The sequence below is a fragment of the Arachis stenosperma genome, chromosome 9 (genome assembly GCF_014773155.1).
Source record: "Arachis stenosperma cultivar V10309 chromosome 9, arast.V10309.gnm1.PFL2, whole genome shotgun sequence".
Taxonomy (NCBI): domain Eukaryota; kingdom Viridiplantae; phylum Streptophyta; class Magnoliopsida; order Fabales; family Fabaceae; genus Arachis; species Arachis stenosperma.
In genome coordinates, this window is record NC_080385.1 from 160479716 (window position 1) to 160500366 (window position 20651).

Sequence of the window (20651 nt, forward strand, 5' to 3'; positions counted from 1 at the left end):
TATGACTCCGTCAAAGAGGAGAGTAAAGACATGTGCCAAAAGGACGCCAACACCAAAGAAGAGTCCAAAGAGAAGATTGGTAATAGTGGAAGATCATGATGATGCTGAAATTGTAGGTAATGTGCAAGTTGTGAAAGAGAACCAAAGAAGGGGTGAGGACAGTCACAGTGTGCCCCAAAAAGAGGATACTCACAGTGTGCCCCAGGAGACAGCAGATCCACCACCAGCATCATCCCATGGAGCAGGACAGTTTTCTCAGCCTCCTCCAACCCCTGTCCTACCAGATCAGCCACCATCAAGTCAATCACAACCCTCCCAGCAGCCTGAAGCCAATGTTTATGAACCTGTTGAACTCGAACAACTTACCCAATACACCCCACAGCCGTGTAGGAATCCACTTTCCCAATCGATCCCCGATTCAGGCCGATCCTCTGATTCCAATAGGGTCCCCCAAACTAATCAAAGCAATCCTTCATTTGAGGTTGATGGAGGGTAAAAGGGGAAAAAGAGGAGATCAACCAGGAGGCCTCCCCCTACAGGGCAATCCTTTATCCCGAACCCTGATCCGGACAAGCCACCAACCTTTTATGTGCCAGTTCAGGAGGATGAATTCTCTGATGAAAACCCTGGACATCATTGCTATTCTTCAGAGGACTTGCATAGCATAGCAAGTGACGATGATACTGAGACTCCGGTTTTTCCTCAGAGCAATGCTGATGCCCCGGTTAGCCAGGTGAGGTTGGAATTGGGGGTGGAGTTTGAGACTCTGAACCAGTTCAGGAAGGCTGTCCGAAAGTTTAATATCCACATTGGCAGGAGCATATTCTTTGCTCCTTGTGACTCAACAAGATCCAAGGCTATATGCTATGATGAGGACTGTCCTTGGCAAATCTACTGTGCCAAGAGAACGTTTCCCGCAAGCTATCAGGTAAAGACATTTGTTAATGAACACACTTGTAGCAGAGATAATTACTGTAAGTCAGCAGATGGGAAATGGGTAATTGATGAGCTAGAGGAGAGGATTAGAGTTCAACCAAACTTAACAGTGAGGGAGGCTGACCAATATTTCAGGTCTGAGTATGATGTACTCATCAATGAGAGGAAAATTTACAGATCTATGAAGAAGGCGAAGGAGAGGATTGAGGGTTCCGAGATTGCACAGTATGCAAGACTGCGTGATTATGGTAATGAAATACTAAAGACAAACCCTGGCTCGACAGTAAGGATACATACGAATCCTATGCCTGATTCGAATCCTTTGTTTCTGAGGATATATGTATGCTTTGATGCGTGCAAGAAGGGATTTGTGGGAGGTTGTAGACCTTTAATAGGTTTGGATGGGATCTTTCTTAGAGGGTACTACGGGGGGCAGTTATTGACAGCAATAGGACAGGACGCAAATAATCATATCTATCCGATTGCCTATGCAATTGTGGAGTCAGAAAATAAAGAAAGTTGGAAGTGGTTCCTAGAGATACTACAAGAGGACGTCGGAGATTTTCAGGCAAATGGCTTCAACTTTATGTCAGATATGCAGAAGGTACCCTTTGTGATTAATTTAGTGCAATGAAATCTGGTGTATTATGTAGAGAGTCTTCTTCTTTTTCATTATGCCTGTTTACGGGTGCTACAGGCCGGGGAACAGCTGGTCGGGGTGGATTTCATAGCAGGGGACGTGGAAGGAAAGGCGCATTCAGTGGATCAAAAATAGGTGTTTCAAGTGGGAGCAGCAACTCAACTCCACTTTGATAGAAACTCATGGGTTTGGAGACTCAATCAGCATAGGAATTTCATGGTTCATTAATGTTATGTTTTTTTTTTAATGTACTCGACAATGGTCGTCAAAAACTGATGCTGGCATTTGGTTGTTTTGTTATATTAAAGAGCAACTCGAGACTCTTGTATTGTGTAATTTTCATGGTCTGGTTTAGGATAAGGTAGTTAAACTTGATTTCAGTGTGTTTTTTGAGCAACCAAACATGGTCTGGTTTGGCTTATGTCATAAGTCTTATTTTTTGTAAATCAAAATCCTCTATTTACAATGGTTATGTTATCAGTCTTTTGACAGCACAGCATTTTTTAATTTTAGATGAATCCTTAGAATAGAAACTGAAAGCATACTGTTGCTATGTTTCTTGTTCTACTTATACTTGCTTCTTAAGAGGAAGAGACAGATTCAGGTGAGTGTACAATAGCATTGTTTCAAGATAAACTTTATGTCAATCTACATGGCTGCATCAACTACAACTAAACATAACACTACCAGAGATCGAAATCTTCATGCCTATGTTAATGCATCAGAATTAATAAAAACCAGATCAAAGTTATACAATCACTTAAGCAGCATGTCATACCAAAGTTCCCAACTCATACACATCTTACACTTTCATAACCAAATACAACTCAAAAATTAAACACAAGGCAACCCCCAACGCAATGGTTGAGAGCAACAGTCTCATTCCCTAAGTTCTCCCCTAACTTCACCCCTAAATTTTTCCAATTTCCTGGACATCATCGACGATGCTGTCTGATTTTCCAGACCTGTCGTTACAGTCACGCCATCCTCATGCCTTGGATAAGACTGATCGGAATTTCTTTTTGCTAAAGCTCTTGCTAAGCCCTCCCATCCTTCTTCAATTTCATCCACCCACACAAAGTATTTGCAATCTCTTGTCTGGAAAAAATAAACCAACCGAATAGTCAACAACAATATCAAAAATAGATTTCTAACCTGAACAAGAACACAGCGTGTACATTACCCCCCACCCAGGACATCTAATGAACCATCTGTTAGGATTTGTCATGGTGCCAGACTCTATCAACACAACATCCCTCCCACACAAGCATTTCCCGTCGAGCATCTTTCCCTTCATCCTCTTCGAACTCGATGAACTGCTGCGAGTTCCATCACTTGCAAGAGAGTTATATCTTCGCAACGACATGCCAGGGCTCACGAGAAAATTCCTTCTCTCCTTATGTGCACTTGAAACTGGATGAGGTTGAAGTCAATTGCATTTACTGGGGTGTGGTTCGAATTGGGGAAGATGACTCCCTAGGGTTTCCACTTCATGGGTTAATCCTCATAATAACGTTCAAATCCACGTAGATAGGGTTTGGGGGGTTTGGAGTGCCACGTAGGTTCGTTTAAGCACGAAGCTGGTGTCAAACCAAGGCAGGGTATATCTGTCACACGGACCGCATCTTCAATGGGTACAAAGTTAGTTTTGGTCTTATATGGATACAATTGTCAGCGTTCTCATCTTTTATGGGTACATTTGGTCATTTATTCAAATTTAAAATATAATTTAAATATGTACTCCCATTCGTCCCATACAAAAAAAGAGTGAATGAATAAGAAAGAAAACAAATGTGTTGCCCACTATTAATAATGGGTAATGTGCAGTTAATAATGGACACACGTTTTCAGCACATTATTAATAATGGGCAGTTGCAACTTACAAAAATATCCATTTTAAAAAATTTTAAATTAAATTATAATCTAATTAGATTGATTTAAATTTGAAAAATAAAAATAACTTTTAGCCAATTGTTAGGAGAGATTGATGAGATAGTGGAGAGAGAATTATAACGGTTAGGTAGTGGGAGCTAACGTGAGAGAACCGTTTCAATTCTCTTCTCACTATCCCATCAGCCTTTTTGAGTACTAATTTATCAAACATATCCATTTTAATCTCTTCTACTAACCTTTTTATGTACTAATTACATGCTACAAATTTAGATTATTGATAATATTAATATTTTTTATGTACTAATTACATGCTACAAATTTGAATTATTGATAATATTAATATTTTTATTATTTTTATTTTTTTAAAAAAAATACATATATCTCATTTATAGTGTAAACGAAATAAGAGAGGAATATTTATTTTCATAAATATTTTTTAAATTATTTATTTCGTTAATTATTATAATTAATTTATTTATTAAAGTAAAAAATCCTTTAAGTCTATCATAATTTTCTCTAGTATCTTCTTGACTCTTCTATTGTAATTTTCTTGGACATCCTCAGCAGATTAAGAGGAATTTCTTTTACATGCTATCTACTCTTTGTAGCTCTGAGAACTTTTTTTTTTTCTTTTTTCCTTCCTTCCTTTACCTGTTACCTGCTCTTTGTAACTCTGAGAACTTTTTTTTTCTTTTTTCCTTTCTTCCTTTATGTGCTACCTGCTCTCTGTAGCTCTAAGAATTTTTTTTCCTTCCTGCTCTCTGTAGCTCTAAGAACTTTTTTTTTCCTTCCTTCCTTTACCTGTTACCTGCTCTCTGTAGCTCTGAGAACTTTTTTTTTCTTTTTTCCTTCCTTCCTTTTTCTAAATTTCTACCTACTCTGCTGGCTATAAATTTTGTAGTTCCTTCACTCTCTCATAATTGTCCTAGATGTCACGCACCTCCTTCTCTTCATTCCTTTCCTTCTTTCCTTCTTCTAAATTTCTACCTATCCTGCTGGCGGTAGATTTTTGTAGTTTCTCCACTCTCTCATAGTTGTCCTGGAGGTCACGCGCCTCCATCTCTTCATCCCCTTCTTGTGATTTGCTCTGTTTCCATCTTCTTTCTTCTCTCCTATTTAAGGATTTGGCTTGGTCTATTCTAGCTCATGGGTATATCTGGGTATGTCTAGACTCTACACTGCCATGGCCATTTTTTTGGTGTATATTTTTTGCTGTGCTATATAATCCTACAGTTCATGCATGCAGTAACAATCTTGAAGACACATATTTAAAATGATATTGAGAAGGTATTTAATGTATCTGTTTATGCTTGCTCCCTGAAGCATCTCCCAATTAGAGTAATTTGCAGTGGTACTCTCATGTAGAGAGAAATTTTTTTTGTAGTTGTAGTGAATTTTTTTTCGATAAACTGTAGTGATTTTTTTTAAACATGACAGGACTAAAGCTAAACTGGGCCTTTGGCCCGTGTTAGCCTAAGTAAGATTGTAAAATGGAAGAGGAAGCGCATAAAAACCGAAAAAAGTTTTAGATGATAAGGATTAACACGTTTATTTAAAAACAATTAAAATATCCACTATTTACACGATTACCTCTTTTCTAATTACCCACTATTTAAAAATTTAAAATATAATTTAAATATGTACTCCCATTCGTCCCATACAAAAAAAGAGTGAATGAATAAGAAAGAAAACAAATGTGTTGCCCACTATTAATAATGGATAATGTGCAGTTAATAATGGACACACGTTTTCAGCACATTATTAATAATGGGCAGTTGCAACTTACAAAAATATCCATTTTAAAAAATTTTAAATTAAATTATAATCTAATTAGATTGATTTAAATTTGAAAAATAAAAATAACTTTTAGCCAATTGTTAGGAGAGATTGATGAGATAGTGGAGAGAGAATTATAACGGTTAGGTAGTGGGAGCTAACGTGAGAGAACCGTTTCAATTCTCTTCTCACTATCCCATCAGCCTTTTTGAGTACTAATTTATCAAACATATCCATTTTAATCTCTTCTACTAACCTTTTTATGTACTAATTACATGCTACAAATTTGGATTATTGATAATATTAATATTTTTTATGTACTAATTACATGCTACAAATTTGAATTATTGATAATATTAATATTTTTTTATTTTTATTTTTTAAAAAAAAATACATATATCTCATTTATAGTGTAAACGAAATAAGAGAGGAATATTTATTTTCATAAATATTTTTTAAATTATTTATTAGGTTAATTATTATAATTAATTTATTTATTAAAGTAAAAAATCCTTTAAGTCTATCATAATTTTCTCTAGTATCTTCTTGACTCTTCTATTGTAATTTTCTTGGACATCCTCAGCTGATTAAGAGGAATTTCTTTTACCTGCTATCTACTCTTTGTAGTTCTGAGAACTTTTTTTTCTTCTTTTTTCCTTCCTTCCTTTACCTGTTACCTGCTCTTTGTAACTCTGAGAACTTTTTTTTTCTTTTTTCCTTTCTTCCTTTTTCTGCTACCTGCTCTCTGTAGCTCTAAGAATTTTTTTTTCCTTCCTGCTCTCTGTAGCTCTAAGAACTTTTTTTTCCTTCTTTCCTTTACCTGTTACCTGCTCTCTGTAGCTCTGAGAACTTTTTTTTTTCTTTTTACCTTCCTTCCTTTTTCTAAATTTCTACCTACTCTGCTGGCTATAAATTTTGTAGTTCCTTCACTCTCTCATAATTGTCCTAGATGTCACGCACCTCCTTCTCTTCATTCCTTTCCTTCTTTCCTTCTTCTAAATTTCTACCTATCCTGCTGGCTGTAGATTTTTGTAGTTTCTCCATTCTCTCATAGTTGTCCTGGAGGTCACGCGCCTCCATCTCTTCATCCCCTTCTTGTGATTTGCTCTGTTTCCATCTTCTTTCTTCTCTCCTATTTAAAGATTTGGCTTGGTCTATTCTAACTCATGAGTATATTTGGGTATGTCTAGATTCTACACTGCCATGGCCATTTTTTTGGTGTATTTTTTTTGCTGTGCTATATAATCCTACAGTTCATGCATGCAGTAACAATCTTGAAGACACATATTTAAAATGATATTGAGAAGGTATTTAATGTATCTGTTTATGCTTGCTCCCTGAAGCATCTCCCAATTAGAGTAATTTGCAGTGGTACTCTCATGTAGAGAGAAATTTTTTTTGTAGTTGTAGTGAATTTTTTTCGATAAACTGTAGTGATTTTTTTTAAACATGAGAGGACTAATGCTAAATTGGGCCTTTGGCCCGTGTTAGCCCAAGTAAGATTGTAAAATGGAAGAGGAAGCGCATAAAAATCGAAAAAAGTTTTAGATGATAAGGATTAACACGTTTATTTAAAAACCATTAAAATATCCACTATTTACACGATTACCTCTTTTCTAATTATCCACTACTTAAAAAATTTAAAATATAATTTAAATATGTACTCCCATTAGTCCCATACAAAAAAAGAGTGAATGAACAAGGAAGAAAACAAATGTGTTGCCCACTATTAATAATGGGTAATGTGCAATTAATAATGGACACACGTTTTCAGCACATTATTAATAATGGGCAGTTGCAACTTACAAAAAATATCCATTTTAAAAAATTTTAAATTAAATTATAATCCAATTAGATTGATTTAAATTTGAAAAATAAAAATAACCTTTTGCCAATTGTTAGGAGAGATTGATGAGATAGTGGAGAGAAAATTAAAACGGTTAGGTAGTGGGAGCTAACGTGAGAGAACCTTTTCAATTCTCTTCCCACTATCCCATTAGTTTTTTTGAGTACTAATTTATCAAACATATCCATTTTAATCTCTTCTACTAACCTTTTTATGTACTAATTACATGCTACAAATTTGGATTATTGATAATATTAATATTTTTTATGTACTAATTACATGCTACAAATTTGAATTATTGATAATATTAATATTTTTATTATTTTTATTTTTTTTAAAAAATACATATATCTCATTTATAGTGTAAACGAAATAAGAGAGGAATATTTATTTTCATAAATATTTTTTAAATTATTTATTTCGTTAATTATTATAATTAATTTATTTATTAAAGTAAAAAATCCTTTAAGTCTATCATAATTTCCTCTAGTATCTTCTTGACTCTTCTATTGTAATTTTCTTGGACATCCTCAGCTGATTAAGAGGAATTTCTTTTACCTGCTATCTGCTCTTTGTAGCTCTGAGAACTTTTTTTGTCTTTTTTCCTTTCATTCCTTTACCTGTTACCTGCTCTCTGTAACTCTGAGAACTTTTTTTTTCTTTTTCCCTTTCTTCCTTTACCTGCTACCTGCTCTCTGTAGCTCTAAGAACTTTTTTTTCCTTCCTGCTCTCTGCTCTATGTAGCTCTAAGAACTTTTTTTTTCCTTCCTTCCTTTACCTGTTACCTGCTCTCTGTAGCTCTGAGAACTTTTTTTTCTTTTTTCCTTCCTTCCTTTTTCTAAATTTCTACCTACTTTGCTGGCTATAAATTTTGTAGTTCCTTCATTCTCTCGTAATTGTCCTAGATGTCACGCACCTCCTTCTCTTCATCCCTTTCCTTCTTTCCTTCTTCTAAATTTCTACCTATCCTGCTGGCTGTAGATTTTTGTAGTTTCTCCACTCTCTCATAGTTGTCCTGGAGGTCACGCGCCTCTATCTCTTCATCCCCTTCTTGTGATTTGCTCTGTTTCCATCTTCTTTCTTCTCTCCTATTTAAAGATTTGGCTTGGTCTATTCTAACTCATGGGTATATCTGGGTATGTCTAGATTCTACACTGCCATGGTCATTTTTTTGGTGTATTTTTTTTGCTGTGCTAAATAATTCTACAGTTCATGCATGCAGTAACAATCTTGAAGACACATATTTATAATGATATTGAGAAGGTATTTAATGTATCTGTTTATGCTTGCTCCCTGAAGCATCTCCCAATTAGAGTAATTTGCTGTGGTACTCTCATGTAGAGAGAAATTTTTTTTGTAGTTGTAGTGAATTTTTTTCGATAAACTGTAGTGATTTTTTTTAAGCATGAGAGGACTAATGCTAAACTGGGCCTTTGACCCGTGTTAGCCCAAGTAAGATTGTAAAATGGAAGAGGAAGCGCATAAAAACCGAAAAAAGTTTTAGATGATAAGGATTAACACATTTATTTAAAAACCATTAAAATATCCCCTATTTACACGATTACCTCTTTTCTAATTATCCACTATTTAAAAATTTAAAATATAATTTAAATATGTACTCCCATTAGTCCCATACAAAAAAAGAGTGATTGAATAAGGAAGAAAACAAATGTGTTGCCCACTATTAATAATGGGTAATGTGCAGTTAATAATGGACACACGTTTTCAGCACATTATTAATAATGGGCAGTTGCAACTTACAAAAATATCCATTTTAAAAAATTTTAAATTAAATTATAATCCAATTAGATTGATTTAAATTTAAAAAATAAAAATAACCTTTTGCCAATTGTTAGGAGAGATTGATGAGATTGTGGAGAGAGAATTAAAACGGTTAGGTAGTGGGAGCTAACGTGAGAGAACCTTTTCAATTCTCTTCCCACTATGCCATCAGTCTTTTTTAGTACTAATTTATCAACAATATCCATTTTAATCTCTTCTACTAACTTTTTTATGTACTAATTACATGCTACAAATTTGAATTATTGATAATATTAATATTTTTTATGTACTAATTACATGCTACAAATTTGAATTATTGATAATATTAATATTTTTATTATTTTTATTTTTTAAAAAAATACATATATCTCATTTATAGTGTAAACGAAATAAGAGAGGAATATTTATTTTCATAAATATTTTTTAAATTATTTATTTCGTTAATTATTATAATTAATTTATTTATTAAAGTAAAAAATCTTTTAAGTCTATCATAATTTTCTCTAGTATCTTCTTGACTCTTCTATTGTAATTTTCTTGGACATCCTCAGCTGATTAAGAGGAATTTCTTTTACCTGTTATCTGCTTTCTGTAACTCTGAGAACTTTTTTTTTTCTTTTTTCCTTCCTTCCTTTACCTGCTACCATGTTCTCTGTAGCTCTGAGAACTTTTTTTTTCTTTTTTCCTTTCTTCCTTTACCTGCTACCTGCTCTCTGTAGCTCTGAGAACTTTTTTTTTCTTTTTTCCTTCCTTCCTTTTTCTAAATTTCTACCTATTCTGCTGGCTATAAATTTTGTAGTTCATTCACTCTCTCATAATTGTCCTAGATGTCACGCACTTCCTTCTCTTCATCCCTTTCCTTCGTTCCTTCTTCTAAATTTCTACCTATCCTGCTGGCTGTAGATTTTTGTAGTTTCTCCACTCTCTCATAGTTGTCCTGGATGTCACGCGCCTCCATCTCTTCATCCCCTTCTTGTGATTTGCTCTGTTTCCATCTTCTTTCTTCTCTCCTGTTTAAAGATTTGGCTTGATCTATTCTAGCTCATGGGTATATCTGGGTATGTCTAGATTCTACACTGCCATGGCCATTTTTTTGGTGTATTTTTTTTGCTGTGCTATATAATCCTACAGTTCATGCATGCAGTAACAATCTTGAAGACACATATTTAAAATGATACTGAGAAGGTATTTAATATATCTGTTTATGTTTGCTCCCTGAAGCATCTCCTAATTAGAGTAATCTGCAGTGGTACTCTCATATAGAGAGAATTTTTTTTTTGTAGTTGTAGTGAATTTTTTTTCGATAAATTGTAATAATTTTTTTTAAACATGACAGGACTAATGCTAAACTGGGCCTTGGTAAAATGGAAGAGGAAGCGCATAAAAACCGAAAAAAGTAAAGGAAAAATAAAAAAAAACCGGAGTGGCAGAGGTATTTACGACTAGCAAACTGCAAACAAAACCAGCAAAAAAAAAAAAAACGGGAATTCGAGCGGGCGCGCATTGAAAAGGGATTTGCATTGAAATCTTCTTCTCAAAGTTTCCTTCTCTTTTCAACTAATCAACTCACTGTTACCCGCTAACGCCTTCTCTCTTTCTCTCAGTGAAAAATGGATTTTGAGCATGAATCTGATGATCCTTTCAGAGACGACGAGGATGACCCCGATGCTCACCTCTCTCTGGTTAGTTAGTTAGTTAGTTTGTTTGTTAGCTCAGCTCTACTTCATTTTGCTTCTCTTCCTTTCTTTCTTATTACGCAAAAAAATAGAACTAAAAATATTTATATTATTTCAAAAATTGATAAGGAAAAAGAGTCCACAAAGGAGTACGTGGTTTACCTGGTAGATGCTTCCCCTAAAATGTTCACCTCAACTTGCCCTGCCTCTGCGGTTAGTAGTTTGATAATGTTCATCTCTGTCTCAATTTTCAGCTTCCTTTGCGTTTGTTGTAATGGTTTCCGTTGTTGCAGGATGATCAAAAGGAAGAAAGTCACTTCCACATTGCTCTCAGCTGTATCTCTCAATCACTCAAGAATCAAATCATCAACAGGTCCTATGACGAACTTGCCATTTGCTTTTTTAACACTGTAAGTTCTTTTTTTCTGTTAATTGTCATTTGTTTTGGATTAACCCCGGTTTTTATTAAGTAATGATTTGTTTTACTCTGTTATTTGTTGCAGAGGGAGAAGAGAAACATACAAGAATTGAGTGGTGTTTTTGTATTTAATGTTCCTGAAAGAGACTATCTAGATAGGCCAACTGCTAGGCTCATAAAAGAATTTGACCGCATCGAGGGTATGTTTTCTAACAACCATCTTGATGCAACAAGGTCATGACCTACTGAACTATTTAGCTTGAAAATGTGATCACGTTTGAATTGAACTCGAAATTTTATTGCTTGTCAAGTATCCGCACCTCTAATTAAGGAGCAAAATTTCATTGATTGGAAGACTCTAAAAGCATGTATATTTTTCTAGTACTATTCCCTAAACCTATATTGATACCATGACTATTTGTAAATTGAACACTTAACTTGGTATATGGTACCTCTTTCTTAATTAGTCATACTCAAACAGGATTAGTATTTGTCTCAAAGATGAAATATCTGTCTTGTTGGATGTATTAATACTTTATAATTCTGGGGCTAGTAGTCATGTGCTCTTAATCTTCTATAGAATCTTTTGCCAAAGACATTGGAAGCCAGCATGGTATTGTGCCTGGGACTAGAGAAAATTCTCTCTACAATGCTATTTGGGTGGCACAAGCTCTTCTTCGTAAGGGGTAATATTTGCGTAGTGTATGTGCTCATGTTACAGTTCTGTCTACATGATTGTTGGTAAGAAACAATGGTGTACATTTATACCAGGTCAGCAAAGACAGTTGATAAACGTGTGCTTTTGTTCACAAATGAAGATGATCCTTTTGGGTGTATTAAAGGGGCTATCAAATCAGATATGAAAAGAATGACGTTGCAGAGAGCTAAGGTACCGATCTCAATCTGTATATGCTATATATGCACACATGTTTTTTTCCATGAAGTTGAATGATTCTAGTGATTCATGATTACTCTTTTTGGTTTGTAAAGGATGCACAGGATCTTGGCATCTCTATTGAACTTCTTCCGTTGAGTCATCCGAGTGATCCGTTTAATGTATCTCAGTTCTATGCTGTATGTGGACATATTTGAAGTATATGTGTTCCATTCCCTTGTAACTGTTGCTGATGAGATAAATATGTCATGCTCAATCAGTCAACCTTTTTTCTTTCAGGAGTTGATTGGGCTTGAAGAAGATGAACTTGCTGACTTCATGCCATCATCCGGAAACAAGTACATGCTCTTACATCATTATTTTATTTCTGTTAGAGCATTGTGATATTTGATAGGTTGGATTTTTAAAATGTTAATTTTTTAACTTATATTTTGCAAACTGCAGATTGGAGGGTTATTTTATTTCTGTTAAAGCATTGTGATATTTGCTAGATTGGATTTTTAAAATCTTAGTTCTTTAAGTTATATTTTGCAAACTGCAGATTGGAGGACATGAAAGATCAGCTAAGAAAGCGCATGTTTAAGAAACGCATAGTTAAAAAGCTCAAATTCATTATAGTGGATGGTATATCTATAGAATTAAACTCGTATGCTTTAATTCGCCCCACTGTTCCAGGTGAGTATTTCTTCATTTTCTAGCCTAAAGCTGTTAATTTATCTGCATTTTTTTCTGCAAAGTTTCTACTTGGTTCATCTCAAGTATTTTACTTAAAAAGGGTTGTAGCAATCTAGCTTCTTCTTTCCTTTTATTTTGAATGACTTTCCTGCCTTTTGATTTTTAGGAGCAATCACATGGCTTGATTCTGTCACAAATCAACCTTTGAAGGTGACAAATGTTATAGCCTTAGTTTGAAAATTGTTTCTTTCCCATATTTAATTTCAATGTCTTTGCCATCCTATCTCTCAGAGTCAAAACATGATTTAATCCTCGTAACCAAATTCATTATACATAGAATTTTAACATAATTGTAGAGAAAGAACATATGAATTTGCTTTGACTTTCTAATAGTTTTAAGAAGGCCAAGCCACCAAACAATTTATTGCCTCATTTATCCATAGTTTATGCCACAGTAATAATCCATCATTGTTATTTTATTATATGTTCATTTTAATCATAATGCTCTTGAATTTCCTTTGATTATATTTTTTTTTATTTTTCATTTTTCTTGAACCATAATGGGGATTGCTCTTTGATCTGCATTTAAAAAAATGATTTATTTCCTTGATGGTGCAGAGTGAAAGAACCTTCATTTGTGCCGATACTGGTGCCTTGGTCGAAGAATCTACTAAACGGTTTCATCCTTATAAAAAGTATGTGTTATTTCATGCTGCTAACTTTTGCCCTTTTTGAACACTATATTTGTTTGATTGTTTGGGCACTTCTTATTTCCTTAAAAGAAAATTGTTTTTTGTTCTTGTATGGAGTGGATTTCAGAAATTGAAGCAACCTTACTATACAGGGAGAGCATTCCAGGGAGATTAGGAGTTTCTCGAATTGGATCACATAACCAGTTCTTGTTCTGGAAATTTTTGTTCATTGAAGGAACAAATGAGCTGGCTTAGCTCACTAGGTTAAAATTTGATAGCAAATTATTTTATTACGATTTTTTTTTGGGTGATAAACTTTAGGCTATTTCTTTCTAGGATCCAGTGCTTGAAAAGGCCTCTAAGAACTGGGATAACTGGAAGTGTTCTTTTCTCTTTGGAAGGTGTTAAAGTTAGTCCTATCTGTGCTGAAATACCTTTTTCTCCCTTCCTGCTTCTCAGATCCTTGTTGGAGACTTAACTCATAGGCTGGGGTGAATAAGTTTAGTTAAGACTATTTTTGAAAGGGTGGAAAAGCTTTCTAGGTGGAAGCTGATGTAGCTTTTAAAGGGAAACAGACTTACCACCCATAGCAAGATGTGAGGTATCTAGGGTATGTTTGGAATAGTTTCAAGACTAAACTTGTTTTTAATAGTAACTTGTTTATTTTTTTTAAATAATTGATTTTACTATAAGTAATTTATATTTGACCATTTCAACTCGAAATTGTTATAAGATTATCTATTTTGTTCATATTGTATAAAGCTTTTGCATTTCTATGATAAAATCACTAAAATGATTGAAAACGATTGTCCATATCATTTAATATTTGATACTTGTGATATATTATAGTATAATTTTTTCAGATGTGATGGGATGTATTCTTTTCTTTTCTAATTTCTATAGTTATAACATAGCATAATGGCCTCTCTTTTTTCTTTTTTTTTCCCCAGCCAGAATATCGTTTTTTCAACGAAGGAGCTATCTGAGATCAAAAGATTTTCGACTGGACACTTGCATCTTTTAGGTTTCAAGCCACTAAGTTGCTTAAGAGATTATTACAACTTGAAGCCATCAACCTTCCTTTACCCTAGTGATGAGGTCAATGGTCTTGCCATCAATGAATGAAATGCTTAGTGCATCTTTTGTCATCAATAATTTTGGGTTTTAATTGAAGTTAGCTGCTTTCTGCTGATTTATTATCCAGTTCTTTGAACACATTTTCTAATGTTGTTTCCATTATCTGTCAGATGATGTTATTTACCTCCTTTTGCCACCAGGAAGTTTGCTTTATACAAATTGATATGATAGTTTTGATAGCCAATGATATTTAAGCCAGTTTAAAATTTTGTCAGCTTATAGACTTATAGTTGCTTGTTAAAGATATGTTTTTATGTACCTTCAACTTACCAAATGGGATTTTGGATCCGCTAAAGTTGGATGGTGGATTTGTGGTTACCTGCTCAATTCATCACTGTACAACTCCAGCAGTTTAAAGGATTCAAATCCAACCAAATAGGTGCTTATACTTGTTTAATTTTACCATGAACATCACACGACTCAAGTATCAGACAGTAATTTGTGCCATTCTGCATCCGAAGCCAAAAATCAGATTTTTAACTTGTAGGACTAGGACATTCTTCATTAACAGAGTCTTCTATCAGTACACTGGAACTGCCACCAATAACTCGTGTTCTTATGCCTGTATTCTTGCAATTTTTTAACCTTTGCACCAGATATTATTCAATTATCCAGTTCCTTGATTTAAAAGTTATTATTCTTAGCAAGTTGTCTGTCTGTATTCTGGAAATGCTGAGTCATAAAAAAGTTTATCATATATGCATCTGTATTTTATATATATTTCTCTATTTTATATCATTCTTTATGTGATGCCTTTTTTGTTTTCCAGGCTATGGATGGTAGCATCTGTATCTTTATTGCCCTTCATAGGTCCATGATACAGCTCAAACGGTATCCTTGCAACTAAACCTTTTCATATTTTTGAAAGTTGTAAGTAGTTTAGCTATAGTTATGGAGGACTAGACACCTATTGTTGGGGTGAAATGGATGCTCCTGTCTGTTAATTCTTTTATTCGTGTTCAGCATTTTCTTTTGTTTTTGGGGGATTAGTAAATTTTCATAATTCAGAAGGTCTTCTCACCTATTTCCCCATTGGATATGTGCATTCTCTTTTACCCTGTAAAATTAAATTGTAACCCAGTTAGAATTTGAAATTTTAGAACATTGAATGACACTAGATCAAGAAATCTTTATTTTTATGGGTTGTTTAGTATTTAAGATGGTAAAGGGAAAGAGAGGCGTAGGGGATTTGTGAAGTCTGTTGCACAATTCAAGTTATTGTATGTGTATACAACTACACAAAAGATATTATGGACTTCTTACTAATACTACTTTGTGGTAACATATGATTAGTATTAGTTGTGCCTGTGACGTAGCTGGATAAATGTCGTATTAACACAATGTGCTGTAATGATTTCTGATCAAAGTAATGCCCTGTTGTCCCCCAGTTTTGCAGTTGCATTTTATGGTGGTTCATCTCGACCTCAATTGGTTGCCCTAATTGCACAGGTATGACTGTTGTCTCTTAGAATGTTTGTGTACTGTTACCCTAATTTGAGTTATAAGATTGTTTCAATTTTTGAATTGATCTATGTTTCTGGAAAATCTGCCCAACTAATTTATTAACTTCTGTAATTGTAGGATGAAATTATCCAGTCAGGTGGTCAGATTGAGCCGCCTGGAATGCACATGATTTCTCTTCCGTATTCTGATGACATTAGACTTGTTGAAGAGGTATTGATTTGTAAATTTTCTGGTGTATTATGTGTGATTAAAGGGATTGGCATCCTTTGCTGTGCATGGTCATCCACATAGGTCTTAGATTTTTTTTTTTTTGGGGGGCATGTGTGAAGGATATTTTGTCTTCTTTCTTACTCGTTTCTTCAATTCTAATAATATTTCTTATTCTATATAAAGAGGGATAAAAAAAATAACCATGAATTTTAAATATGAAGTTATTGTAAGATATGGTGGAATTTTTTCAGCGTCATTCAGAAAAAGTTGGAATGGTGACTAGAGCAAGTAACGATCAAATAAAGAAAGCAGCTGATGTAATTAAGCGTATTGACTTGAAAGATTTTTCCATATGCCAATTTGCTAACCCAGGTACGATGTTTCTTATCTTTCTAGTTTCTATTCTTCTCGTTCATCCCTTTTCCAATTCTAACTATATTGGGCTTGATGATGGATTACTTGATCAGCCTTAATTTTAAAATTATCCCATTTGATTTATGGCAAACTACTCTCACCTCCCCTGCCTTGTGTTGCTAACCAAATAGTTTTCAGGCTTGCAGAGACACTATGCAGTATTGCAGGCATTAGCTCTGGAGGAGGATGAGATTCCAGAAATAAAAGATGAAACATTACCTGACGAGGAAGGCTTGGCCAGGTAGCGGCAAGGTTTTATATCAAATTGTTTTACATTTCATTACGTCTGGTTTTTCCCCCTTTGTCGAAAAAGATTCGTGACCGAGGTATGACATGATAATCCGGCCTATGTTCTGTGCAGACCAGGAGTGGTGAAGGCATTAGAAGAATTCAAGACCTCAGTTTATGGAGAGAATTACGACGAGGAATGTGAAGCCAATGCGAAGCCAAGTGAAGCCTCCAAGAAACGAAAAGCACAAGCTGAGGTCGCAACAAAAGAGTGTGAAAACTATGATTGGGGTGAACTTGCTGATACTGGAAAGGTAAACCTTGAAAATTGCTGTTTATCGTTTTCTCGTGGAAAGTTGATTTGAGACAAGCACGCGTGCGACAGCCTTGAACCAGTTTCGCATAACAAACGTACCCTGTAACTATGTTACATACATTAAAATCTTTTAAAATTGAGTGATGATACATTCTTCTAAACCATGTTCGTAACAATCCTCCCAACTTTCTATATCTACTAATTAGGAGGATTGCTTAGAAGATGTATTAGGAGAATTCATCATTTTCTTTCCCCTTTTCCCTCTAAAATCATAATAGGGTAACAATTTATAGAATGAACGTGTGACGAGAGATATAACATCAGGAAGTTGTCTATGCCTTTCAAAATAACGCTTGTCCTCTATCAGATGTGGTTGATGTGAAATCATTTCATGTTTTGCAGTTGAAGGATTTGACTGTGGTGGAGCTAAAATATTATCTTACAGCACATAATCTTCCTGTTTCTGGGAAGAAGGAGGCCTTAGTGAGTCGAATATTAACTCACATGAAAAAATGAGCAAGATGGACATCCCTGATTCTTAACTAGAATGCTTATGATTCCATGTACTTAGAACAGCTCCTGAATATACTAGTAATGTTATCTGCATATTGTCGGTTAAAAACTGATCTCTGCTTGCATTGGTAAATTTTTGTGACGATGTTTTGCTGTTTGATTCAAACTAACTAACCCGCAGAGTATGACATTTTATTTTGCAAGTTGTCGTAAATAGTGTAGAGCTATGTTAATATATGACGATTTTGGTTTATTTACTGGACAATGAAAATGGTGGATTCTATTTTCAGTTTTTTTTGTATTCTCCTTACAGTGAAAAAATATACGTTATATACATCATTTTCTTCTAAATATTTAACAATATATATACATATGCAAGCCCCTTCTTTTCCCTGTCAAATTCTGCTGAGGGAAAAGATAAACAATGAAAACACAGAAAAAAGTTGGGAATAAAAAAAGTGGGAAGGATTATGAAACGATGAACCACTTCATATGACTGGCGAATCCTTAATAATTTTATATTTTACCAACCAAGCTCCAAAATAAAATCAATGGAGGCTTGGGAAGAGGCATGAGTGGTACAAAATGCAGGTTGTTACTTAGAGGTGGTGTTGGTTCTTGATTTCAATGGTTGCATTGGGCCAACTATAGTGTTAGTGGCAGATAAAACAGTTCCAACCTCAGATTGCTCATCCATCATCATCATCATGTCTTCTGCAGAGGATGGTGACTTACCCTGATCTGAATCTGAATCAAAGAAGAGGCACACGACAGAACAATCATCAATCTTGGCAGCGGGGAACTTAGTCCTCCATGCATGAACAGCCGAGTCCACGACGATTCGAGCTGCACATGATCGTGGCACGCTGCCCACAATGCCCAGTACTTCTCTGTTTGATAACACATCCCAAATCTGCATGCAAGCATAAACAAATAATCATATTTAAACTGTGATCATATCAAATCAAAATGAAAGAAAGTGTTTAGATTACTACTTACCCCATCAGTAGCTAATACCACAAATTCATCCTTGTCAGAAATGTGATGATAGGAGACATCAGGAAGAGAGATGAGGCCAAAATCCTTGAGGCAAAAATCTCCGAAAGCTCGCGACATAGCAAGCCCTGGTGAATCGATGTTAGGCAGCCATACTCGAGCTACCTCTGGTTCATTTGGAAGGCCAAACACCCTTCCCTTAGAAAGCTTTATCCTCTCTGCTTCCCCTAAATAGTTATGCCATAACAATTCTTCCAAATCAACCCACATTCACATGCACAAATTAAAGAAAGAGAGAATTAAACACAGAGATAGAAGAGGCGATACTTGGAAGACTTGGCTTAAAGTCAGTTGTTAACTGAACAGGAACAAGAGAATCGTCATGATCTCGGGTACACAACACAGCTCTCGAGTCCCCGACATTCCCAATTACAAGGTGCTGTCCCTAAAAGAACATACAGAACAAAAACAATTAGTTTGGAATTGTGTCTTATTAACTCATCATATATATATATATATATGTTTCTGCAACAACAATTAAGGTACCTGCTTAACCACGGTAACTGCTGTAGTCCCACTGCAATAGCAGTCAAAATTATTCTGCATGTTGATTTCTTTGTCCATAAGCTTACAAGCCTTCACATAAGATTCTCTAACTGCCTCCAAAGCATTTGTGTCATGGCTCTCTAGGTTGGGTTTCTCTACAGCTGCAGAACTGCTGCAGAGTCCATCTTTATTGTTATGAAGATGCAAATCCCATTCAGCCATAAGTATTAGAGGGAAGGAATCCCTCACTTTCTTTGCAATCCTATGCCCATGAGGTCCATGCCCATCAAACACACCACAAAAAACAGTGTCCTCTTTTGAGCAAACGTTCTGTCATGTTCCATTGCAGGGGAAAAGAAAGAAAGACCATTATCAACATACATTTAACAAAAAAACACTCCTCCATACACCAAACACTCTTGATATCCGTAAAAAAATATAGTTGCTACTTGCTACTAATTAATAGCATATTTAAATTATTTTTTAATCAACAAAACAAAGAGAACCTGTGTTTAATTGTAATGGATATTCACATATAAATCACCATACATCATCTATCACTAATCATCAATAATAAAGGGATTTGTAGGGAAAATACAACATTTTAGAATGTAAATGTGGCAGATATTATTGGAATAGTTAAGTTGATTACCTCCCAAAGAAGCATAGCATCTTGGTTCTGGCCTTTTCTACCTTGCTTACAATACAGGGAAGCAATGCGGGTGGATCCATTAAGAAAGATCCTTCCGGGAATTCTATGCAAGCTATCTTCATCCACCCTGTAATCGAAGGCGGCGGACGAGGAAGAACAACCGCGGTGAACTGAGCTTGAATGCGGTTGTGGTTGTCGCTGTAATTGTGTCCTCCTCCTCCTCTGTCGCCGCTTCTCATTCCCATTTCCTCTGCCATTCTCATTCCCATTCGATTCAGAGATCGGAGCACAAGGCCCTGTTTCCACCGTTATTGACACGCATGATCCCATCCCTCATTTAATTCACCCTCACCTGCATGTATATATATTGCTATCATCAAGTTTATGTTCATGATCATGTTCATGGCAATTCAATTGAACACAAAGAAATCGAACAGAAATGCATAATAATAGTACCAATTGCAACGATTCCGATAGTGTCCGTTTTGATGTCAATCACAATTCAGACAAACTCATCATCTGCTTTGTTGAATTCTCATTTCACTTTCTACGTTTTGTTCTTCGTTATTCATTAATTAATCTGATAATTTCACATCACAATACAATCTTACAATATCTACTGAATTTGAAGAGAATGGAATGGTAAAATAAATGATTGAGCTTGGGTAATACAAAATTGAATTGGAACCCAAAATTTTGCAGAAATAGATAGAAATACATATATCTCTATCTCTCCGTCCCTGAATTTGTTCGCACTTAGACCATAAATGGCAGATTTGGAAAATAAGGACGACAAAAACAAAAGGAACCAACACAAAAAGAGGAAAATATATATAGATACACGCTCACTCAGCCTGTCCTTCTTTCCCCCAAGGTTTTGTAAAGGAACCACGCTTTAATATTTATGGTTTTAAGGTAAGACTTTTCTTCGAGTTATTTTTTTTCA

At 34.9% G+C, this 20651-nt stretch overlaps 2 protein-coding genes across 2 annotated transcripts; one reads left to right on the forward strand and one right to left on the reverse strand.

The window, feature by feature from the left end:
* The first annotated feature begins 10351 nt into the window (after positions 1-10351).
* Positions 10352-17656, forward strand: LOC130950715 (ATP-dependent DNA helicase 2 subunit KU70). Its single transcript, XM_057879276.1, has 19 exons — positions 10352-10555; positions 10679-10762; positions 10843-10959; positions 11053-11167; positions 11548-11653; positions 11739-11856; positions 11958-12041; positions 12142-12200; positions 12404-12537; positions 12704-12747; positions 13156-13232; positions 14180-14327; positions 15136-15197; positions 15755-15815; positions 15948-16040; positions 16292-16412; positions 16593-16695; positions 16816-16996; positions 17401-17656. The coding sequence occupies exons 1-19, from the start codon at positions 10484-10486 to the stop codon at positions 17512-17514; spliced, it is 1893 nt and encodes a 630-aa protein (XP_057735259.1). The 5' UTR covers positions 10352-10483; the 3' UTR covers positions 17515-17656.
* A 348-nt stretch (positions 17657-18004) lies between these two features.
* Positions 18005-20565, reverse strand: LOC130950716 (probable protein phosphatase 2C 33). Its single transcript, XM_057879277.1, has 6 exons — positions 20162-20565; positions 19706-20057; positions 19054-19383; positions 18835-18952; positions 18511-18734; positions 18005-18424 (listed from the first exon to the last, which is right to left on the reverse strand). Exons 2-6 carry the CDS (start codon positions 20033-20035, stop codon positions 18107-18109), a joined length of 1320 nt encoding a protein of 439 aa, XP_057735260.1. The 5' UTR covers positions 20036-20057; positions 20162-20565; the 3' UTR covers positions 18005-18106.
* Between the last annotated feature and the right edge of the window lie 86 nt (positions 20566-20651).

Excerpts from the sequence above, each read along its gene's own strand:
- LOC130950715 (XM_057879276.1), top strand. The coding sequence starts at position 10,484 with ATGGATTTTGAGCATGAATCTGATGATCCTTTCAGAGACGACGAGGAT. Across the intron at positions 10,556-10,678 it reads CCGATGCTCACCTCTCTCTG|GAAAAAGAGTCCACAAAGGA; the intron begins GTTAGTTAGTTA and ends AAAATTGATAAG. Across the intron at positions 11,654-11,738 it reads CAAGCTCTTCTTCGTAAGGG|GTCAGCAAAGACAGTTGATA; the intron begins GTAATATTTGCG and ends CATTTATACCAG.
- LOC130950716 (XM_057879277.1), bottom strand. The coding sequence starts at position 20,035 with ATGGGATCATGCGTGTCAATAACGGTGGAAACAGGGCCTTGTGCTCCG. Across the intron at positions 19,384-19,705 it reads ATGCTATGCTTCTTTGGGAG|AACGTTTGCTCAAAAGAGGA; the intron begins GTAATCAACTTA and ends GGAACATGACAG. Across the intron at positions 18,735-18,834 it reads CTTTAAGCCAAGTCTTCCAA|GGGAAGCAGAGAGGATAAAG; the intron begins GTATCGCCTCTT and ends ATAACTATTTAG.